Raw genomic sequence first — 22591 nt, 5'->3', positions numbered from 1 at the left:
CAAGTAAGAGGTGTTCTCCCAATTACAAAGAATGGGTGCAAACCAGCAGACAAATGAAAAACTACTAATTTAGGAAATGAGCCATAACCTGCAATCGGGCATTTTCATTATTCTTAATCAATGAATAACTTATGTAACAACTACCCAGGACACACCAGTGTTTAGCAACACTATAGTTGATAATTTTTGGATTAGACCTTGTTTCTCAAGTGGATGACCATAACCTCCTCAGTCCATTTTTGTACTTTCATCATTAACTTTTTTAAAAAGCAAAGGTGATTGTGTCATTGGACTGGTTAAAATCTACCTTTCTTTGTCTACAAATTGGAGTTCAGACTCCTTATCTTGGCATACAAAGCTCTTTATAATCTTGCCCTGACCTTCAGCTCTATGTTCTGCTACTTGATCTGATACAAAAATACACTGCAGCCCACCAATTGAATTTGTATCTTCAGTTCCCCAGGTGTAATGAACATGTCTTACTCATTTTACATCCCCAGAATACATCACAGTATCTACTGTCACATACCTTATAATAAAAATGTACTGAATATCTAAAATTGTTAAGTGCTTCTTACTAGAAATCACTCATAATGGCTGTTTGTTTTCTAAATTAATGGGGTTTTACTTCAATTATTGAAATATATACTTTTCAATCACTTACCTTTCAAGAGACTCAGAAATCAAAATTTCGAGAGTAAAATTTTAAAAGAATAGAGTAACTGGTTTGGTTAAATGGTTATGAATTAAGCACCTGCACTGCTAATGGAGTTTCTTCATCTGGCATCATATAATGGCATAATAAAGGTTTGGATCCATCTTTATTAATCCAAGAAGAAGACTTATGCTGCTCAACGAGATTTCTGATTTCTTTTAGTTTTTGCTCCAAGTCCAAAAGGGACAAAGAATGTTTAAGAGAAACACTAGAAACAGAGAAAAGGGAATTGGGATAAATAGAAACTATACAACACATCCTATATACACTCTTTTCTTAACAGGCTACTATCTAAAATCCTGTTTCTTCTGCTTACACCTGTAACTGCTGACTGGAATAGAATGGATTAAGAAATCAGCCACTAGTTAAGGGCCATTACTACAGAGCCAAGAAAAGTATTTCTCTGGATTCCATAAGAGAATTCCTACTGTAATTATAGATATTGCTAGTATAAATGGGAGGTAAAAGCCTCAGAGGCAGATTTTAAAGTAGGTCTTTTATCTCATGACCCAGATATTTCTGATTTGTATGAAATCAATTAACAATGAAATATTAAAACTTTCCCCTCTGTATAAAAAAATGATAAAGAAAATGGATCTCACAATGCAATATCCTAGGATGGTATCTGATTAGATTACAAAGAGTTTCACAAATCACCATTTGTCAAGTCACTGGTTTCACTAGAACAATTCTAATTTTCTTTCACTCATTAGAATCAAGAAGTCAGAAAAGTCAAAGAAAAATGCCTTACCTTCCTAAAATCTTCTGCACAGCTTGTTTAATGACAGTGATCAATTCTGTCAGGCCTATTAAAGAAAAAACAAACCTGAAAGCCTTGCTTAGTTTAAAAATTCCTCAATAATAAAAATAAATGAATTAAAATTAGTATAAAAGTCACAAATAAGAATCTTACCATCTCCAAGTAGGTGCTGAATACTTGATAAATATTGCTGTTGGACATCTGGGGGAGCAAGAATTGTCTGTACAAAACAGAAATACAGTTCAATTATCCAAGTTTTAAACTGGTAAATAAATAATGTTTTCAATATAACTTTGGCTGAGATTTTTCAAGATCTGAAATGATGAGAAAAATAGTATTTTTTAACATACCAAAAATTCTAGTTTCAATATATAAAAATTATTCATAATACTAAAAGTTCACAATCACATGAAATATAAAAATATTTATTTCATAGAAATTGTTATCAGGATAAATAAGTTAAACTTTGAACCTCTTGAGGGAAAGAACAATGTCTATTTAAGTCTATTAAACTTACAGTGCCATTTTTGCCAACTGCTGCATTATCCAGGTAAATATATCCACCAATTATGTTTAACTGGACCCGCAAAAGCACAACCAGCATACAGGTACTGTATACAGCCACAATACTTCTTGTGAAACCTTCATAGAGAAAAGAAAACCATTTGGTACTGTGATTAATACAAATGTGTAAAATCATGAACCATCCCTATGGTTATTTTTTCATAAGATGACTTTTAAAAACATATTTACAACTGTTTCTAGTATAAAAATATATCAATTCAAAATATTTCAGTCTCTCCTCACAATTGTTTAATAAAAATTAGGTATGATCCCTTAATTGAAACAATAATCAATGAAATATATTAGGTGAAAGAGGTATATACTATTAGCTTAGAAAGGAAAACAAGGAAAAGTCTGGGAAGCACAAAGAATTGTAGCTTCAGAACTCTTAGTTGTCAATGGAGCTATTTTCAAGTAAGAGAAGAAGGCTGAGTGTGGAAGAACTCTAGCCTTCAACAGCAGCCCGAGGAGGATGAGCCTGTTTAAGGACTACAGAAAAGTACAGAAAGACTGGGGAAGCTTGGTAAGACAGGCTTCCCAGTAGCTTAGGACAGGGTGTTCAAAACAGAGGAGAGAGTGAAGGTGTTGACTGCTGCCTAGAGTCCTAGCAGAAGGAAAATGTCCAGTAGATTTGGTAACACAGAAGTTGTTACTGATGCTTGAGAGACCTGCTTGGGTGAAGACACAGGTGTGGAAGCCAGGCTGCAGGGCTGTAGTGCATCAAAGCGTGAGGGAGTGAAGAGAAGAAAGGGAATGTAGAAATCTTGGTCATAAGGATTATAAGAAAGCATAGGCCAGGCATGGTGGCTCATGCCTGTAATCCCAGCACTTTGGGAGGCCGAGGCGGGTGGATCACAAGGTCAAGAGATTGAGACCATCCTGGCCAACATGGTAAAACCCTGTCTCTACTAAAAATACAAAAATTAGCTGGGCGTGGCGGCACGCACCTGTAGTGCCAGCTACTCGGGAGGCTAAGGCAAGAGAATTGCTTGAACCCGGGAGGCAGAGGTTGCAGTAAGCCAAGATTGCACCACTGCACTCCGGCCTGGCAACAGAGCAAGACTCCATCTCCCCCCACCCCCCGAAAAAGGAAGTATAAAAGCTGAAAGGAACTACAGGGAACTAGAGAGGTTTGTTTTCAAATAGGCAAGGCTTAGCTGAAACTGGATCCCTTTCTTACACCTTATACAAAAGTAAATTCAAGATGGATTAAAGACTTAAATATTAGACCTAAAACCATAAAATCTCCAGAAGAAAACCTAGGCAATACCATTCAGGACATAGGTATGGGCAAGGACTTCATGACTAAAACACCAAAAGCAATGGCAACAAAAGCCAAAATGGACAAATGGCATGTAATTAAACTAAAGAGCTTCTGCACAGCAAAAGAAACTACCATCAGAGTGAACAGGCAACCTACAGAATGGGAGAAAATTTTTACAATCTACCCATCTGACAAAGGGCTAACATCCAGAATCTACAAAGAACTTAAACAAATTTACAAGAAAAAATCAAACAACCCCATCAAAAAGTGGGCGAAGGATATGAACAGACACTTCTCAAAAGCAGACATTTATGCAGCCAACAGACACATGAAAAAATGCTCATCATCACTGGCCATCAGAGACATGCAAATCAAAACCACAATGAGATAGCATCTCACACCAGTTAGAATGGCGATCATTAAAAAGTCAGGAAACAACAGGTGCTGGAGAAGATGTAGAGAAATAGGAACACTTTTACACTGTTGGTGGGACTGTAAACTAGTTCAACCATTGTGGAAGACAGTGTGGTGATACCTCAAGGATCTAGAACTAGAAATACCATTTGACCCAGCCATCCCATTACTGGGTATATACCTAAAGGATTAGAAATCATGCTGCTATAAAGACACATGCACACATATGTTTATTGCAGCACTATTCACAATAGCAAAGACTTGGAACTCAACCCATCAATGATAGACTGGATTAAGAAAATGTGGCACATATACACCAAGGAATACTATGCAGCCACAAAAAAGGACGAGTTCATGTCCTTTTGTAGGGACATGGATGAAGCTGGAAACCATCATTCTGAGCAAACTATTGCAAGGACAGAAAACCAAACACCACATGTTCTCACTCATAGGTGGGAATTGAACAATGAGAACACTTGAACACAGGGTGGGGAACATCACACACTGGGGCCTGTCGACACCAGGGCCTGTCGTGGGGTGGGGGAAGAGGGGAGGGATAGCATTAGGAGATATAACTAATGTAAATGACAAGTTAATGGGTACAGCACACCAACATGGCACATGTATACATACGTAACAAACCTGCAGGTTGTGCACATGTACCCTAGAACTTAAAGTATAATAAAAATGAAAACAACAACAACAACAACAACAACAACAAAAAAAACAAATAGGCAAGGCTTAAGCATCATTCTGTTGACAAGGATTAGCTGAATGGATGGGAAAACAGGATAACAGTTCTGAGACAAGCAGATATGTAGGCCCTAGTTTAGCTTTTTGTTTCAATTTTTTATACTAACAAAAGTTTACAATACAATATCAAAGTAAATCTATGATCTGGATTGGAATAAAAACTTCCTTTAAAGTACATTAGAGATATCAGTACCTAATAAAGGCATATGTAGTCTAGGACAATTTTACCTACCATCATCATCATAATAACAATAGCATTACCACTAACATTTACTGAATGCTTTCTATGACCAGACATTGATCTACTTGCTTTACCCGTACTATATTGTTTACTACTAACAACAATTCTAAAAGGCAGGTAAAAAAGAGTCATCCCAATAGAATGCAAACATTTCCCTTTATAAATATTTTAAGGATGTGCTGTCACACAGAATATGCAGGCTTACTTATTATCTTCAGATCCTCCCATATTTCTAGCTTGTTTGAAGGCCTAAAGAACAAAATAAAAAAATATGAAAATAATAATCTAGATAATCTAATAGAAAACTCTGAATTTTACAGATCTATATTTTTTTAAAAAATTAAAAGCAACACAGCATAACTGCAGAAAAGCAAGCCCACAAAATACAGTAAAAAAAAATTTAAATTCCAGTAATCAATAACAATCACTTTCACTGGTATATATTCTTACAATCTTTTTCTCCTTGAGTGTTATGTATAGATACACTACAAAATCATATAGGAAACACAGAGGAAATATTTCTTTCTTTTCCCTAACTTGCTGTTTTAGAAATAATGAAGTAGGTCCTATAATCCTTCAAAGGTAAATATGAAGTGTTTTTTTGTTTTACAATCATAAACACATGAATTTACACATATATTTCATGTGTATCAATCCACTGTAGTTATTATCTCTGTCAATGTTCAAATTGCCCATCTTTCACTTCTGGAAGACTATTCACATTGCCTCCTGAATCCTTTTGATTTGTATGATCTTTTAGTAGTCTTTTATAGTATCTACAGTTTCTGACATGAAAACTTATTCTGGGTTCATTTCATTTAATTCTTGCTGCAGACTTGATATCACCAATTTCACTGGGTCCTGTTTTCTCATAGCAGGAAATGGTAGAGACCAAAACCTTTGATGAAGAATGTTCATTGCTACTGGGTAGGTCACTATTTCTAAGATTTTTTCAGTGAACTAAGCTAATAAATGTTTATTTATTTATTTATTTATTTATATGTGTATATAATCAAAAAGGTAATATACATCATTAATTCATACTGATATTTCTAAATTAGTCAAAATTTAGAAAATTAGTCAAAAGGTTTTTAACTTAATCTCATTGATCTTACATCTGTGTTTCTTTTTGTCCACATAAAAAATAGGTGAAACCAACAAAATTACTAATTTGCTTCATCCCTCACTCTATACACAACAGTCTCAGTGTAAAAGAGTTTAAGGTTTCTGTTTTTCCAATTCTTTGTGTGTGAAGAGTATATATCCTACTAAGGATATACAGTGAAATTTCTGTTTCAAAGTAATTTAGCACAGTTTCTGTCTTTGTAGTTATACTACCAACTAGAATCATATTTAGATTAATTTGATTTATGGTACTATATATTTTTGGACATTATTTTTTAAACACTATAGTTTTATAATATTAAATATTTATATGGTTCCCAAATCAAATTTATATAATATGGTATATTCAAAAAAGTCTGTTCCTATCCCCCTTCATTTTCTCCCTTCTTCATAGGTGACAACTTAAAAAATGCTTAAACTTTCCATTGTTTTGCTTTATATAAGCAAATAGGTATATATACATTTATATCTGCCCCCTTAGATAAGTGAAAAATATTATACACATTTTTCTTTACCTTTTAAAAAATATAGCAATATATCTTGTGGAAATCATTCCACAGTACTACAGTAGTCCCTTCTTATCCTTGGGGGGATACATTTGAAGACCCTCAGTAGATGCCTGAAACTGAAGATAGTACCAACCCCTACATATACTATGTTTTATCCTATACATATGTACCTATGATAAAGTCTAATTTATAAACTAGGCAGTGTAAAAAATTAACAACAATAACTCACAATAAAATAGCACAACCGTAATATGCCAGCATCATTACTCTGGCACTTTTGGGCCATTATTAAGTAAAATAAAGGTTCCTTAAACACAAAGCACTGCAATACCTCAACATCCAATCTGATGGCCAAGATGGCTACTAAGTGACTAACAGGTAGATAGCATCTACAGTATGGATCCGCTGGACAAAGGGAGATTTCATCATGTTATTCACAATGGCACACAACTGGAAGCTTAGGAATTGTTTATTTCTGGAATTTTCCATTTAATATTTTTAGACCATGGTTGTCATGGCTAACTGAAACCTTGGAAAGTGAAACCATGGATAAGGTGGATGGGACTATTGTATACAGATGGTAGCCACTTTTCTCTTCTAACCAAAGTATAGTACACCATTGTATGGATGTACTATGTGGAGGTAGTTTAGTGCTTTTCAAATCACTAGTGGAAGGATCAGTTTTTTTTTCCTTTTCCTTTCCAATCTGTCACAGAGCAGCACTTTTGTTAAATACAATAAAAATAAATTACTAGAAAACATGAAATAAAAAAAACCACAGATATAGAAAATACAAGTCCATATTCTTTATTATTACTTTCAGACATAAATTTGCATTCCAACAAGAAATTGAGTTACTATTACAATTTTAAGGATACTACTAGCTTCTTGTCTTTCTTTGCCAATGAGGAGACTCTAAAGTTTCAGTTACCTCTTTCCTAGATGGCACAGGTTCAGAAAATGTGTTGAGTAACTCATACAAGACACTGCTGCAACCTTAATCTAATCTAGTGTTCAAGACTCATGGCAGAATGTCCTATGTATTCGGATTAAACTGGGAATCAACCACAATTCAAAGGTGAGGTATTTAATGTATCATAAGTGACTCATATCTCTTTTTGAATGCTTCCTCAGAAAAATTTCTAAGTACTTCTTATAAAAATTCTAAATGAAAAAAGATAAGAAAACAGTGGTTCTGAAAATTTCAATATAGAAAGTGCTTAGTAGTGAGCCATGATTGTGCCACTGTACTCCAGCTTGGGTGACAGAGTAAGACTCTATCTAAAAAAAAAACCAAAACTAAACGAACAAAAAACTGTATTTTATTTGGGATGATTTTGGTGGGAGAAGACAGTTATAGTTACCCAGGACATTTCTTCATGTTTACATTCAACATTATTAGACCTTAAAAGTAGATTTTTAAATACTGATGCTATTTTTTTTAAAACTCCAAAATCTACATAAAAGATTCCAAATCTATGTAGAACAGAGAAAAGTACCTTCAATGCAAATATTCCTTTCAAATGATTTGTCTGATGGAAATCAACTGCAAGTTAAATACAACCAGACTCTTTAATGTCACTAAAATACCTTCATGGAGAAATAAAAAAAAAAGAGAGAATTAAATGAATCCTTTCAAAGTGTTCTACTTCTCTTATGATGGAGGATGTTTAAGATTTTTTTGTTTTTGCAATTGAAACTTCATTGCCATTATTAGTCTTCAAGAAGAGTGCCAAATATCAAAAACAGTGATAACTGTTTATTTGCTATTATGAAGTTGGCAAAATAAGACTATCAAATCATCTACTTATTTCTCATTAGTTATTATCTTAGTTATTATCACAAATAGTTTAAAGAAAAAAAAACTTGCTCAACAGGCTTATATGAGACCAGAGTCTCATATAAAATTAATATAAAAGCAGTCATAAGATTGGAGGCCTTATTTAATCACACTTTGTAAGGGATCAAGCCCTTATTTATGCAAATATTTTTCAAATGGATATTACCCTTCTCCCCCCACCAAATTACAAACAGCTATTTCAAATCAAAAGAAAGCCAAGAAAAAGTAACATTGAGATATCTAAAGAAGAAACTGTGAATGAGGAGAACTGTGGCCCATCTTAAATTCTCCAGAATTTAAGAAATTCTCCTCTCTGTGTACCGATTAAGAAAAAGAGAATCACATCTTTTCTTTAAAGCTGTCCAGGATAATCCATCAAAATTAATCCCTTGGTTTTTTTGATACTCCTAAATTTTCCTTTTACTTTTTGTCATTGCACTAAACATGTCTGGAATTACGATAATTTATTTAGTCTACTTCCTCCTTTGGATGAAAAGGTCTTAAAGAGACTTGATCTTAACTATTAAATCCCCTAAAGCACATGGAACATAGGGCCTTGCAGGAAACAGATTCACCAAGAAGGAAGAATGCCACCACGATTATTTTATCTGTATTATGTTGCTTGTATAAAAATGCTATTCACTTATTTAATTTGTCTTGTCTTCTCATCACGACAAAAAGTAAGGAAATTAAAATCTACTTCTTTTCAATTCCTACCTGTGTACATATAAATGGTAATTATTTATTTGATTAAAAGCAATCTGCTTATATGTTTCTTCTTCATAAAACTGTATGAACTAATTTATAAGCTAAACCTTATATCTGTAAGAAGGAAGGAAGGTCTGTCTACCTCTAAGAATGAATAAATTAAAAATGGAAAACCCCTCATCACTAGCATTCTGTTTTAATCAGATAAAAGAAATCTCGAGTACACAAATCCACTGTTATTTTGGGAAGTATTCTCTGAATATAGTAAGTGTTTTTAAATAAAATTCACCACTTGTTATGTAGACTGTCTGAGCACTCAATTCCTATTGCAAAATGAATAATAGTAACTGCCTCACAGGGATATTGTGTAAATTAAGTGGGAGCATATATGGAAGGTACCTAGCACCAGGGCTAGCACAGTGAGACAGTTTAGAAATAGAACTACTTTTCCCCTGGCTATTTGAAGGGTGATTAAAGGCAAGTGATTATTTTAGGAAGGCCACAATGATTAACATTTATTTAGTGAAACCATTTCCCTGCCTACCCTCCCATCACTGTCATTAAAATAGGAGCCATTTCCTGCTGGAAGTCTTCTCAAACTAATACAGCATCATACCAAATTACAATACCCCAACACATGCTACACACAATATACAAGGTTACATATGTGAAAGTGCTTTTGGAAACAGCAAACTGCCATGACAATGTAAATTATTAGTATTGCATGCTCATGTTATGTTTGTATTTCATTTTGTTAGTAATTTTTTTTTTTGAGACAGATTCTTGGTCTGTCCCCCAGGCTGGAGTGCAGTGGTGCCATCTGGGCTCACTGCAAGCTCCGCCTCCCGGGTTCACGCCATTCTCCTGCCTCAGCCTCCCAAGTAGCTGAGATTACAGGCGCCCGCCACCACGCCTGGCTAATTTTTTGTATTTTCAGTAGAGACGGGGTTTTACCGTGTTAGCCAGGATGGTCTCGATCTCCTGACCTCGTGATCCACCCGCCTCGGCCTCCCAAAGTGCTGGGATTACAGGCGTGAGCCATTGCGCCCGGCCAGTAATTTAAAATATAAGTTCTGTATATCTTATTTATTTAAAATGTATGTTCACATGCTTTATTACACCGTAAGCTCTTTCAGAAAGAAGCAGAATATTTAACGTAACTTTGTTAGCTTCACAGCCTCTGGTTCAGGAACACATTTCACAAGCACTCCATAATTAAATTTGTGAACAATTTCAAAGTGCTATAAGGTCTATTTATATGAAAAACAATACATACAAATATCATTGCCTTGAAAGCTTTATGCACAAAAGTAGAGCACAGACAAAATTAAATGTGGGTTAAATGATATAATTAGTATTTTTCTTACTGAGCCTATATAAACTTTGATTAGATAGAAAAATAACAAAGATTTTTGAAAAGTATATCAGTTCATTCTATAAACTTTAAGTGCAGTGCTTAAACAGAAAATGCTGTAACTTGCATTTACCTGTTTTTTAGCAGAGCTGTGAGGCTCTCGGAATTCAGTTGCTGCATTAAGGCCTCTCTCAGTGTTGGAAGCATGGACAGCACTGTAATACAAACAAAAAAGTAAAAAAGGTCACAAGTGATATGACTGCCCTCACTAAGAAATGCTCATTGTTTTAGGCTATATGATAGGGCTAGCAACTAGCAAGAGTCAGAAGGGAAAGTCAGGGCTAGACGATTCAAATTATTATTATTATTATAAAACGATTATATCCTAACAAATCATTTATCTGCTTATGTAATTTAATAAAATTATGTAAACATTATGATCACAGCAACACAAGTACACACAGAAGAAACAATAGAAAGAATTATTCTCAGATTTTAACAGTGGTGGTCTTTGAGCTATGGATTATTAACAATTCCTTTTTTTCTTTTCCATACTCTCCAAATTTTTTACAATAAGTGTTTACTTCTGATATAATGACAATGATCAAAAACATTTTTATATTCAGCTATACTTTTTGCTTCATTTTTCATTCTAATTTTAAAGAAGTTTATTTATTAAATACTACAAAGTAACGAACACTTATTATAACCTAGACAAATGCATACTGGGTTAGAAACTAAGAGTTGCTGAGTTTTAGTTTTGTCAGTGGGTATTATTTGTTACTGTTTATCGTAAATGTTTACTGTTTGTAATACTACAAAGCAATAAACATTTATTATAACATAAATAAAAGTGCACTGGGTTAGAAACTAAGAGTTGCTGAGTTTTAGTTTTAGTTTTGTCAGTGGCTGTTGTTTGTTATTGTTTCTTACTCCCAGGAATAATGTGAAGATGAAATGAGACTAGCAATCTATGGGAAAAAAACTTCATGTGATTTTTAGGAGTTTATTTATGGCTCTACATGTGGAATAAGAAATGCTGGAGAATAAGAATCTGTCATGGGATTAGAGAAAAAAAGAAATGGAGAAATACACATATAAAAATGTAAAATGAGTCTGTAAACCCTAAAAAAGTAACGATAACAAAATGAAAAAATATGAAGACCCCCACATTCCTTTTTTTTTTTGAGACAGAATCTCACACTGTCACCCAGGCTGGAGTGCAGTGGTGCAATCACGGCTCACTGCAGCCTTGACCTCCTGGGCTCAAGCGATCCTCCTGCCTCAGATTCCTGAGTAGCTAGGACTAGAGGCATGGGCCTCCGTAACCAGCTAATGTTTTAAATTTTTTGTACAGATGAGGTCTCACTATGTTGCCCAAGCTTGTCTTGAACTCCTGGGCTCTAGCAATCCTCCCACCTTTGCCTCCCAAAGTGCTGGGATTACAGGTGTGAGCCACCACACCTGGCTATGAACACCACATTCTAAAAGGGAAAACTTCTTGGGTAAGGGAAAAACTACTTATATTTACCCCAAAGCACCCATTTTTTTTCCTAGTATATCAATGACATCTTATCCAAAGGAATAGAAATTTGATATTATTTGTAACACCATTATCAATGCTCATGTTATGAATTGTACAAAAAATGCAGAATGTGCAGAAAGCTAATTTGGAAAGTTTCATTGAACCTATATTTTGGCTCTTAGAGATTAAATATTTTACTTTTAATTGCCTATAGTCAGCTATTTGTTCATCTTAGGGTTGCATCATGGAAATGTGTGACCCCTATCTTTTGCTGGAGGAGCATACATAATTGACAACCCCATCTGCCACTCCTCTGGATCCATCACCATGTTTGCACTGCTCCCAGACAATGACACTGCTTGGATGGGCACAGTAAAGCAGGCCTATTTCTGCAGGTCTCCTCTACCAGAAACTTTGGCTTGCAGACACTTCATGGTCTCCCAATGCTTTCTTAGAACTGTGCTGTAGTCTGAGACTCTTCTTGCCTAATCTTTCTTCCTTCCTTGTCTTTTTCCCTTCACAAGTGTCAGACCTGCACTGTGGCCTAAATGCTTCGCTTGCCTTCTTCTGCCTCCCTTCCCCTTTATTCTTTACAGGCATTTCTACTAGTAGATCTCTTGTACATCTAATCCCATCCTAGCATCTGCTTCCCAGGGGACCCAAACTGACACAAGGGTCCATGTCAAACTGAGATGTATTTTAAGACCCCAGCAGCTACATTTTACCTTTTTTTTTTGAGACAGAGTTTCACTCTTGTTGCCCAGGCTGGAGTGCAATGGTGTGATCTTGGCTCACCACAACCTCCACCTAACAGGTTCAAGTGATTCTCCTGCCTCAGCCTCCCAAGTAGCTGGGATTACAGGCATGCAACACCACGCCTGGCTAATTTTGTATTTTTATTGGAGATGGGGTTTCTCCATGTTGGTCAGGCTGGTCTCAAATTCCTAACCTCAGGTGATCCACCAGCCTCGGCCTCCCAAAGTGCTGGGATTACAGGCGTGAGCCACCATGCCTGGCCCATTTTATTATTTTTTGAAAATTCAAATAATAACCAGAAATGGACCATTCTCTAAAAATTCATTAAAATGTCCTAGGCAGTGCCAATACATTGAATGCTGAATATCAATTTAACTAATTTTGTAATTTTTAAAAAGTTATCATTTACCGAGTATTTATCATACATCAAGCACTTTATAGGCATTATCTCATCACGGCCTCACAAAACATTTATGAAGTGGCTTTTATAATGTTCATTTTACTCTCAGAATTGTCATTATGTATAGCATTTATGATTACTATTCGCTTTGCAGAATGAAGGTATTTTTCTAAGTATTACTACTTCAAATATTAAAAATCATACTCCAGTTGTAATTTTGGATGTGCCTCTTACCCTTCTTAATCTCAGCCTCAAGTAAAATGAGGTAAGTAAACTAATAATAAAGGCCTTTAACTCTAAAAAATTTCTACTTTTAAAATTAAATAAGGAGAATGTACCTTTATAAATTCTTTCCAAATTAATTGTTCTTGAAAGAATGTTAGAGAAATGAGTAAGCTTTAAATAATAAAAAAGAAAAACAGGCTTTGCATGGATTTGAGAACTAATTCTTCAGTTATGCCAGTTAGAACACACTGTTCTCTTCAAATATGGGCAGGTTGATTTTGTGATGGCATTCTCCCAGGACTATGTTTCTAGCTCTGGAGGTTAAATTATTGCCATCAATTAACATTGCCTGAGTGTATACTATTGTGGACGACTCACAGGTCTATAGTTGCCTACTGTAAATTTAATAAACTTAATGACTCTTTCCTATGGCCAATAGGCCCAGTGGGATCAAGCCTACTTCTGCAGCCTTGTTTCCTATCACTGCCATTGTTCATTCTGCTCTAGCTACATGGACTTTTTGATGTGTCCTGAGAGTACCAAGCTTATTCCCGCCTCAGGCATTTCACATGGCTCCCTCCATTGTAACATTTGGTTTCTGCTCAAATGTTACCTCAAAGAAACCTGACTCTACTGATCCCCTGTCTTAAAGAACGTTCCAGCCCTCACATGGCTTTATGTTCCATATGGCAGCCATCACTGCCTAAAGTTACTTATTTGTTGTTTATCATCTTTTCCTCTCCCTAGAATATAAACTCCAAAAGTCAGGGGCTTTTTGTTGTTGTTGTTCACTTCCTGCTTCCCCAGGCCTGGATACAAGTATTTGCTGAATGAATAAATAAAATGAATGAACTGATTTTTAAAATTCACATTAAAATGATGTAATTCAGTTCAATCATTCAAACACTTGCTAGATTTACCATCCTTTCTTTGCCTTTTCCTCTAAATTTGATCCCGGTGATATGCAAATTAATACAAACCGTCAAACAACTTTACACATGTATAAATATTTCTCTGTCTTACCTGTCATATTGCAAGTCCTCTGGTTACTTTCAAAATGATATTGTCGTCGTGCTTGGGCAATGTATTCTGCAGCCTCCCTTTCCTGTATTTCTCTGATTTTCTTCTGTCCATATTTCCCCAGAATATATACTCCTACAATCATTAAAAAAGTACTATATTCATTAGAGTACCAAAAATTCTACACAGTATTTTTAACCTACTTTATGCAATTATAAGTTTTATATTGGTGGATAGCTAAAATTACATTTTTAAAACCTAAATAAAGAATTTTGTAAGACTGGCCCAAAGAAAAGGAAATCAGCATTTTTACAGCCAATGACAGAGGAAATGATGGGCACATAAGGGCTAGGTTTGAAGAAGGGAAAGGAATTAAATCTAAAAAGTCTGGCAGTGCCTTTACTAGTAGACTAGAGATATTCTACATGTCCAGCAATGGAGAATTGTTTAAATAAATGATAGTCTAGCCATACAACGAAATCTTACGTAGCTATTAAAAACCACATTGCTAAATAATGACTTAAGGAAATACCCACGTTATACTGTTAGGTGATAAAATAAGATCCCAGAAATTTTACTTTTTTTAATGGAAACAGATACAAAAAATAGGTGAGTTTTAATTTCTAAAATATAATAAACAATGATCATTGCTGAATGGTGGAATAACAGGTTATTTTGTCCTCTATATTTTCTTCAATGAACACAAAATACTTTTTAAAAATATAAGATACAATTTTTAAAAGGAACAATGAAAGAAAGGTAGTTAGGCAGAAGTCTATTTATCCATCCATGTTAGAAAAATCTCTTTGAGATAAGGAGAGAAAATACAACTCTCTCATCTAAAAATTAGTAACTTAATTGGAAAAAAAAGAAGGAAGAGGGTACAGAAACTCCTAAATTGTAACACCACAGGATAAGAATATAGGTGGTGTCATGTGGCCTGTGATTTAACAGATTTCAGCATAGGCAGTATGCTGAAAATATGTGTACTAAATGTGTACATTTTAGTCTATATCTGAGGGGCAGTCAGTTTTCCTAGCTGGGAATGTGAACATTCCAGAGTGGTTAGTTAGCCACACTTGATCAAAAGCCACATTCCAAGGCTTAAGCTCTTCAACTAGCTTTTATCACTGATCAGCACCAAATATTTTTAATTAGCATAATGATTATCAGGAATGGATTTTCATAGATTAAATTAATGGTTTTCAAGATACTGGACTAGCTAAAACATTTTAGTAATATTCATATGAACTAGAACATACAAATCAGGCAAGTCCTTCACCTTTGCCTGGGATCCTTAGCCGCTAGTTCAAAGGATTCTTAGTCAACTGAGTTAACCAGGTAGCAAGCCAAATCCTACAGCTAGAATACTGTTGCATTTTCTTCAGGTAAATCTTTTATAAGCAGTTCTGCGGTAGCATGAAACAAGGACAGAACACTGGGACTTCAATAAGCTTACAGAACAGGTGGTGTTACTTTTAATCTCTGTTTGCCAGTAGATGTTTTTAAGTGTGCCAGAACTTGGTTTCATTATAACCTGAGAGTAAGGTTGTAAGGAATTAACCTACCTCCCACTGTCTGTGACCCCCAGTATCTACTAAACATAACCTAAGAATTGTGCATGACCTAAGTAATTAGATTTGGTCTGTCACAGGTAGAAAGTGGGTAGCCCTCTAGGAACTGCAAAACAAATACATATCCTGAATTATTTTCACTAATACAGGTGCTATAGGTGAACTGATAAGATATTACATATTCTTAAAAATAGTAGTTCAGTAAAAGGGTATGTGCTAAAAACAACTAGAACTACAGTATGATTGCTGTTGCTATGTTTATATGCAAATTAATGTACTATAACCAAGCTTAAAGAAGAAATGAGAGTTCATATAAGTGGCTACATGGCTACCTTTCCTGTACTCCATTCTAAAGAAACTGATGATAGTGCTACAATACCAACAAAGGAAACTGACTTACATTTCACAAAGTTACTCTATGACAGGCAATTCTGACATAATAGATCTGAAGGAATTGTTTGTATCTTATTTGCACAACAGCTTACTGAAAGTTACATGTAAAATGATTATTTCTCAAATTATACTGTAAAATCAAACACTAAGATGACACTTTTTGCACAGCTAAGAATTTTTTTCTTTAATAATAGTAAATTTGATTGGTGTGTTTTTCTGGGGAGAAGGTCCACTGCTTTAACCAGAGTCTCAACAAATCTGATGATTTTTTTAAGGAACTGTTATTTAACACATTTCAGCATAGGCAGTATGATATAAGTGTGTACATTTGGTCTATATCTGAGGGGAAGTCAGTTTTCCTGAGTGTGAAATTTTCCTGAACGTGAAATGAGAATGTGAACATCATAGAGTAGTTAAGTTAGCCACACTTTGATATTCTAACTAAACTAAAAAAGAAAATGAATTGCCATGGGAGCCCCAACACCTCAGAATGTGACCTTATTTGGAAATAGAATCTTTACAGTGGTAATCAAGTTAAAATGAGGTCATTAGGGTGGGTCCTAACTCAATAAGACTTGTCCTTGTAAAAGGAAACTTGGACGTCGACAATTGCAGAGGGAAGACGAAGCAAAAACAGAGGGGACGGCTATCTATGAGCCATGGTGAGAGGGTTGGAACAGATCCTTCCCTTACACCCTGCAGAAGGAACCAATCCTGATCTTAGACTTCTAAATTTCAGGATTGTAAGATAATAAATTGCTGTTGCTTAAGCCGCCCATTTTGTGGTACTTGGAAATCAGGCTAAAATCACACAATCTATTATTTTTCTTGAGTTTAGCACTGAACTAAGTTCTTATACAAGGTCTAATTCATCAGGCTCATAAATTCTGATTTTGTCAGATTTGTTCCCTTAGAAAAATAAGAATGAGGACAGGTAATTCATTGGCTAAAACATGGAGCTCATGACTGTCTATATACTTGACTGGCAGCCTAGCCTGGAAAACAGGAGATATTGACGGCTCTGATATCAAGCAGTTAGGTGACTTTTGAGAAAGTCCCTTCCTCCCTCTGTGTCTAAATTTCTTCATCCATAAAATGAAAGATTAGGATTATATGAGCTTTAATGTTTCTTTTGTAGCTATGACTTTATGTATTAACAATGAAAATATTTACTAAATACCTTAAAAAATAAATGTCAAATGCTTTGAGTTTTCCATTAATAACATTACCAGTAAAATAAGACTTCTAGTCTTTCCACAATTCAGTTGTTTTAAAACCATCTCTTAGTCTTCTCTTTCTGGATGAAAATCCCTACAATGCAACTATTTCACAAGGTTAATAATTTCAAAAAAAGTTTGAAAATAACCTATTGTTCCCAATCCAACAGATCACAAAATCCTACTACAGTATTCTGATTCTATTTCAGACACATTTTCTAAATCTTGCCAATTATCTACAACTTCTTTATCACTGTCATCACTTAGACCCTAAACATTAATGCTCTTGAACTGGTTCAATAGGTCCCTAACTCTTCAGTCTCTGGTCACACATCTGTTTAACCCATCTTATATATGCAAAGTGATTTTCTAAAACATAAATCTCATCATATCACTCATGTTTTTAGAATCCTTCAACATCTTGCCATCGTTTCTTAATGTGGTTTCCCTGTTCCACTTACATCAGAATCACTTGGGACAATTAAAAATGTAGCCTTTAAGGACACTCCTTGAAAATACCCCTAAATGGGCCAGGCTTGGTGGCTCATGCCTGTAATCCCAGCACTTTGGGAGGCCGAGGCGGGCGGATCATGAGGTCAGGAGATCGAGACCATCCTAGCTAACATGGTGAAACCCCGTCTCTACTAAAAATACACACAAAAAAAAAAGTTAGCTGGGCGTGGTGGCGGGCGCCTGTAGTCCCAGCTACTCAAGAGGCTGAGGCAGGAGAATGGCGTGAACCCGGGAGGCAGAGCTTGCAGTGAGCCGAGATCGCGCCACTGCACTCGAGCCTGGGTGACAGAGCAACACTCCATCTCAAAAAAAAAAAAAAAAAAAAGAAAAGAAAATACCCCCAAATGTCTTATCTTGCATGATGCTGCATCCCCAGTACATAAACTCTGACTGGGACTCAGTTAGAATGCAATAAATATTTGCTGAATTAAGGAATTCTTGAACTGCACTCTAAACCTAAAGAATCAGAATCTGGAATAAAGGATCCTATGTTTTATTAAGCTCCCTAAGTGATTTTTTTATCCATAGTAAACTCTAGGAAGCACCAATACAAAGGATAATGTCCAAATTATGTAGAATGGCTTCACAATCTGTACTCTAGCTACTTTTCCAAGTTAATCTTTTGCCACTTCTCATTTGCATAGCCACAGTGAAATACAGTTTCATTCATAAAAAGCAATGTTGCTGAACCTCTTGAATGGCTTTTTCCTGCTGTGTCCTTTCTCCTTTGCTAGCTCTACAACTTAAGTAGAAATTCTTCCTTATGGAGATTTGCCTGACATCTTCACTTTCTTCTCATCTATGCTCCCACAACACCCTGCTCTATTTTTGTACTATACTATCATACTACTTTTATTTCCATTTCTGTACCATGAATTCAAAGTCAGGATCTGTCTTATTCCTTTGTATTTCGAGAGTAAAGTACAGTGAGATCAGGCACTTACTCTCTTTCAAATGTTTGTTCAATGACAGAATGAATGAATAAAAAATGTGAAGAAGCCAGAGATTACAGGATTTAAGGTATAAATCCAAGTCAATGTTCTGAGTTTTTCAGAAACCAGCAAGTCAATAAATATCAATCTGGTTGCTCTCTGTTCTCCAACACTTTTTCCAGTGCAATGGTTCTCAAAGTGTGGTATGGGCACCCCTGGGGTCTTTAAGACCATTTCAGGGGGTCTATAAAATCAAAACTGTTTTTGTAATAATACTAAAATGTTATTTGCCTTTTTCATTCTCATTCTCTCATGAGTATACAGTGGAGTAATTGAGAGGTTACATGATGTGTGATATACCACAACTGACAGAATACAGAAAGAGATGAGAATCCAGCTTTCTTCAATTAAGCCAAACAGTAAAAAGATTTGCAAAATGTAAAACAATGACACTCATTAATTTTTTGAAAATGTTATGTATGTTAATATGTAATAGGTTTATTATTTTAAAATGAATTAATATTTAAAAAAATTTCATTTTAATTTTGAATATCGTAACTATTAATAGATATAAAATTTAGAAAGCTTTTGAGGGGCCTTAATTTTTCAGAGTGTAAAGGAGACCTTAGATCAAAAAGTTTGGGAGTCAATTCTCTAGTCTTTTCACAAACTGGTCAAATTATGCCAGGCTCAGTGGCTCATGCCTGTAATTCCAGCACTTTAGGAGGCTGAGGCAGGACGATTGCTTGAGGCCAGGAGTTCAAGACCAGTCTGAGCAATGTAGTGAGACCCCCGTCTCTACAAAATAATTAAAAATTAGCCAAGCATGATGGTGCACACCTGTAGTCCTAACTACTTGGGAGGCTGAGGAGGTGAGAGGACCGCATGAGTGAGGAAAGTGTGAAGATGTCAGGCAAATCTTCATAACGAAGCCTTTCTACTTGCCTTACATTGTAAAGCTAGCAAAGGAGAAACAAGGCTGCAGTGAGCTATGATCACACCATTGTATTCTAGCGTGGGTAACAGAGCAAGATCCTGTCTGAAAAACAAAAAAACAAAAAAATACAAAAACCGAACACACCCAAACCCCCCAAACTGGTCAAATTATACAAACGTGTAAACCAATTAGTTACCCATCTCAAATTCGAGGAAACAGAAATTTTTACTTAAGAAGGCCTGCTACTCAAGGTTTTACTTACTTATTTCCCCCACCATTGAATGGCCAAACTTCTCTGAGCATGCCTGTTGATATACTACCCAGCTTTCAAGCCTGTCAAAATGTGTCTCTTCTTCCATCAAATTCTTCCTGATTTTTCACAACTGCATATGCTACTTGCCAGTGTGATCCGTACAGCATTTTTTCACCTCTCTTGTTTTTCTGTATCTTAATTACATGTATACTTGCTTTTCCTTCCTATCAGACCATAAAGGCCAAGAAAGCACAGTGATATAATATGGAAAGAGAATGTGCTTTGCGGTCCAACACACCTGGGTTTGAATTCCAGTTTCCCTTCACTAATTCTGAGACCTGAGGCAAGTTTCTTAAATTCTTAGGGTTCTTGCTGCCACATTTTTGAATGGGGATAATAATAATTGTCTTCTTGTCATTCTGCCTAAATAGGAAGAGCTTAGCACAATGCCCAGCGCAAAGTGGGCACCCAATAAACAGTAGCTGTTACTATTAAAAATATATAAATCTTGTATTTCCATTCATATTACCTTCAGCATTACAGGCACTTGATAAGTATTTCTTAAGTTAGACTAATTAAAACCTAACACACTGTAGAACTTTCTCCCTGAAGCAGAAAGAATATGAGACTCAAACAAATGCCAACCACGGTCATCCACTCTTCCTTTCTTTTCAGACTGACTCCTTTTTTGATATAAAACACTAGGATTATTTTCTCTTTCTGGCCGTCTGAACTTTTCTTTTTTTTGCATTCCTCTTATTCTGTAACTATAAAGCTCTTGTTAGTTTTTTTAAAAAAATTATAAGTTTCTTTTAAGTATACTCTTTTGCTTCCCCTGTGATTATTTCTAATCTACTACAAGGTTGTTCCATAAGCTGAAGGAGTATTCCTTCTGAGATCGCTAAAGAGATAATTTTCCTTCCTTCAGTAAACACAAAAATACTTTACTTGTATTTCTTCAATCACACATACATTTTTAGCTTTTATAAATAAAATGGACTCTGTAGTCTTAGGATAATTTAAATATACATTAGGTACTAGAGACTGAAGATATCAGAAAATACCTTTTATATATAAAGGATTTCTCAAAGGTGTTCAAAATTTACATATGCTTATTATTGATTTGTGACAGACCTCAGAGACATGCAAAACACCATCCTTGGCTCAGCAACAAGAACTCTGTTTCAAACTTTCAAGCATCACCAAACTTTCAAGCATCACCAAAATCTGAACTATTGATGCTAAAGGTATTGTTAATTGCAAATTGTTTGGGGAGAACAGAATACAATCTAATATTAAGAGAAAAGCCAACCAAAATCTTTGGGAAACTCTGTTCTTGATTTTAAGTACTTTTGTAAACACAGCATGTAATAAGTGATAAGACTATTTCTCAAAAACTCAAGTTCTAACAAATTCCCTCTTTTATAGTTCCTAGATGTCCTTTTCATATAATTCACAAAGCTTTTATTCCCTCCTTCAAATCCCTGAATATTACCACATGAGCATTGTATGAGGAAAAAGCGTCTCAAGATTTTTATCTCATCTGTTTCTAAATCTCCTCTGGGCCTGTGCAACTCAGTTATGTCAGCTAGATTACGATGATCCCAACCTTGAAGATCCTGAGGAAGATTGCACAACATCCCTCAAGCATTTTTCTTACTGCCATAGTTTGTATTCTAAAATGGCAGAAACAGAGCTAAAATATTGATTTGTTTTTCTTTATCTAATCCACATCTTTCAGTCCTTTAGGACAACTGCGCTGTTTTCAAAAATTCAAATCGACTTTAACCACCACCCGAAGTACAGCCTATAGGTAACTTCCCTAGATTATTATTAAACTCCTGAGAATGGTGAGAGCCAAAGTATCAAGAGTGCCAAACAGAAATGAAAAATCTCAAAGGAAAGCAGAATTTTTTTTAAAAAGTTCCTGTAAGAGAATGGTGCCTTGAAACAGAAACTTAAACTGTGACGAGTTCTCCAAAGGTCCGTGAGAAAAAAGGATAGGTGAGAAATAGAGTTAAGAGTCGGTGACAGGGCAAAGGGCACAGAGGCATTTCTCAACTGCAGAGATGGGAGAACCCTGGAGGTTGGCCACCTCCCTTTTCATCCCACGGTTGATCGAATCTCCTCTACATATCCCAGACTAGGATCTCCCGGCCTGTCCTTATTTTAGAAAAAGTCACCTCTCCCACCCCCTTCTCCCAATGCCCCCTTTCAAGCACGCTGTCACCCACCTCCAAGGACCGTGCCCAGGAAGATGCATTTCTTTTTGTGGCGTTTCAGAAAATTCCATACAGACCTCAGCATCTTTAGGCCCTAGGGTTGTGGGCTGACTAGGGGTGAGGGGCTGCTTCACCGGGAAACTGTTTCTTCGTCACCTGGCCCAGATGACCCAGCAAGAGCGCCGTCGTCCCACTCTGTGCTCTCCCGAAATCACAAACGTGACTTTCCGCGGAGACTGTCACCGGAGCGGCAAGGGGGCGTGGACTACAGCAAAGCCGCTACGCTTTCTGCCGCTGCCGCCGCGCAGCCGCCGCCGCTCACTGGTCCGACACGCCCAAGTCCGTTCAGAAATAGCTCCCGAGTGCCTTTTCATTCG

At 35.8% G+C, this 22591-nt stretch overlaps 1 protein-coding gene across 2 annotated transcripts in view; it reads right to left on the bottom strand.

Moving 5' to 3' along the window:
* The window catches only part of PEX3 (peroxisomal biogenesis factor 3), a 39460-nt gene extending 16888 nt beyond the window's left edge, over positions 1–22572 (bottom strand). The window contains exons 1-8 of one of the 2 annotated variants that reach the window (XM_002817433.5): positions 22227–22572; positions 14177–14308; positions 10381–10462; positions 4917–4960; positions 1993–2117; positions 1629–1695; positions 1467–1521; positions 755–923 (exon numbers count right to left, since the gene is read on the bottom strand). In XM_002817433.5, coding sequence (XP_002817479.1) covers positions 755–923; positions 1467–1521; positions 1629–1695; positions 1993–2117; positions 4917–4960; positions 10381–10462; positions 14177–14308; positions 22227–22299 — 747 coding nt within the window. In that variant the 5' untranslated portion in view covers positions 22300–22572. The remainder of the gene's footprint in view (positions 1–754; positions 924–1466; positions 1522–1628; positions 1696–1992; positions 2118–4916; positions 4961–10380; positions 10463–14176; positions 14309–22226) is intronic. The other variant, XM_054558253.2, reaches the window with a different exon arrangement.
* Between the last annotated feature and the right edge of the window lie 19 nt (positions 22573–22591).

Source organism: Pongo abelii, chromosome 5 (genome assembly GCF_028885655.2).
Source record: "Pongo abelii isolate AG06213 chromosome 5, NHGRI_mPonAbe1-v2.0_pri, whole genome shotgun sequence".
Classification (NCBI taxonomy): Eukaryota; Metazoa; Chordata; class Mammalia; order Primates; family Hominidae; genus Pongo; species Pongo abelii.
Note: the sequence above shows the minus strand (reverse complement) of the source record. Positions and strands in the feature narration are given on the sequence as shown.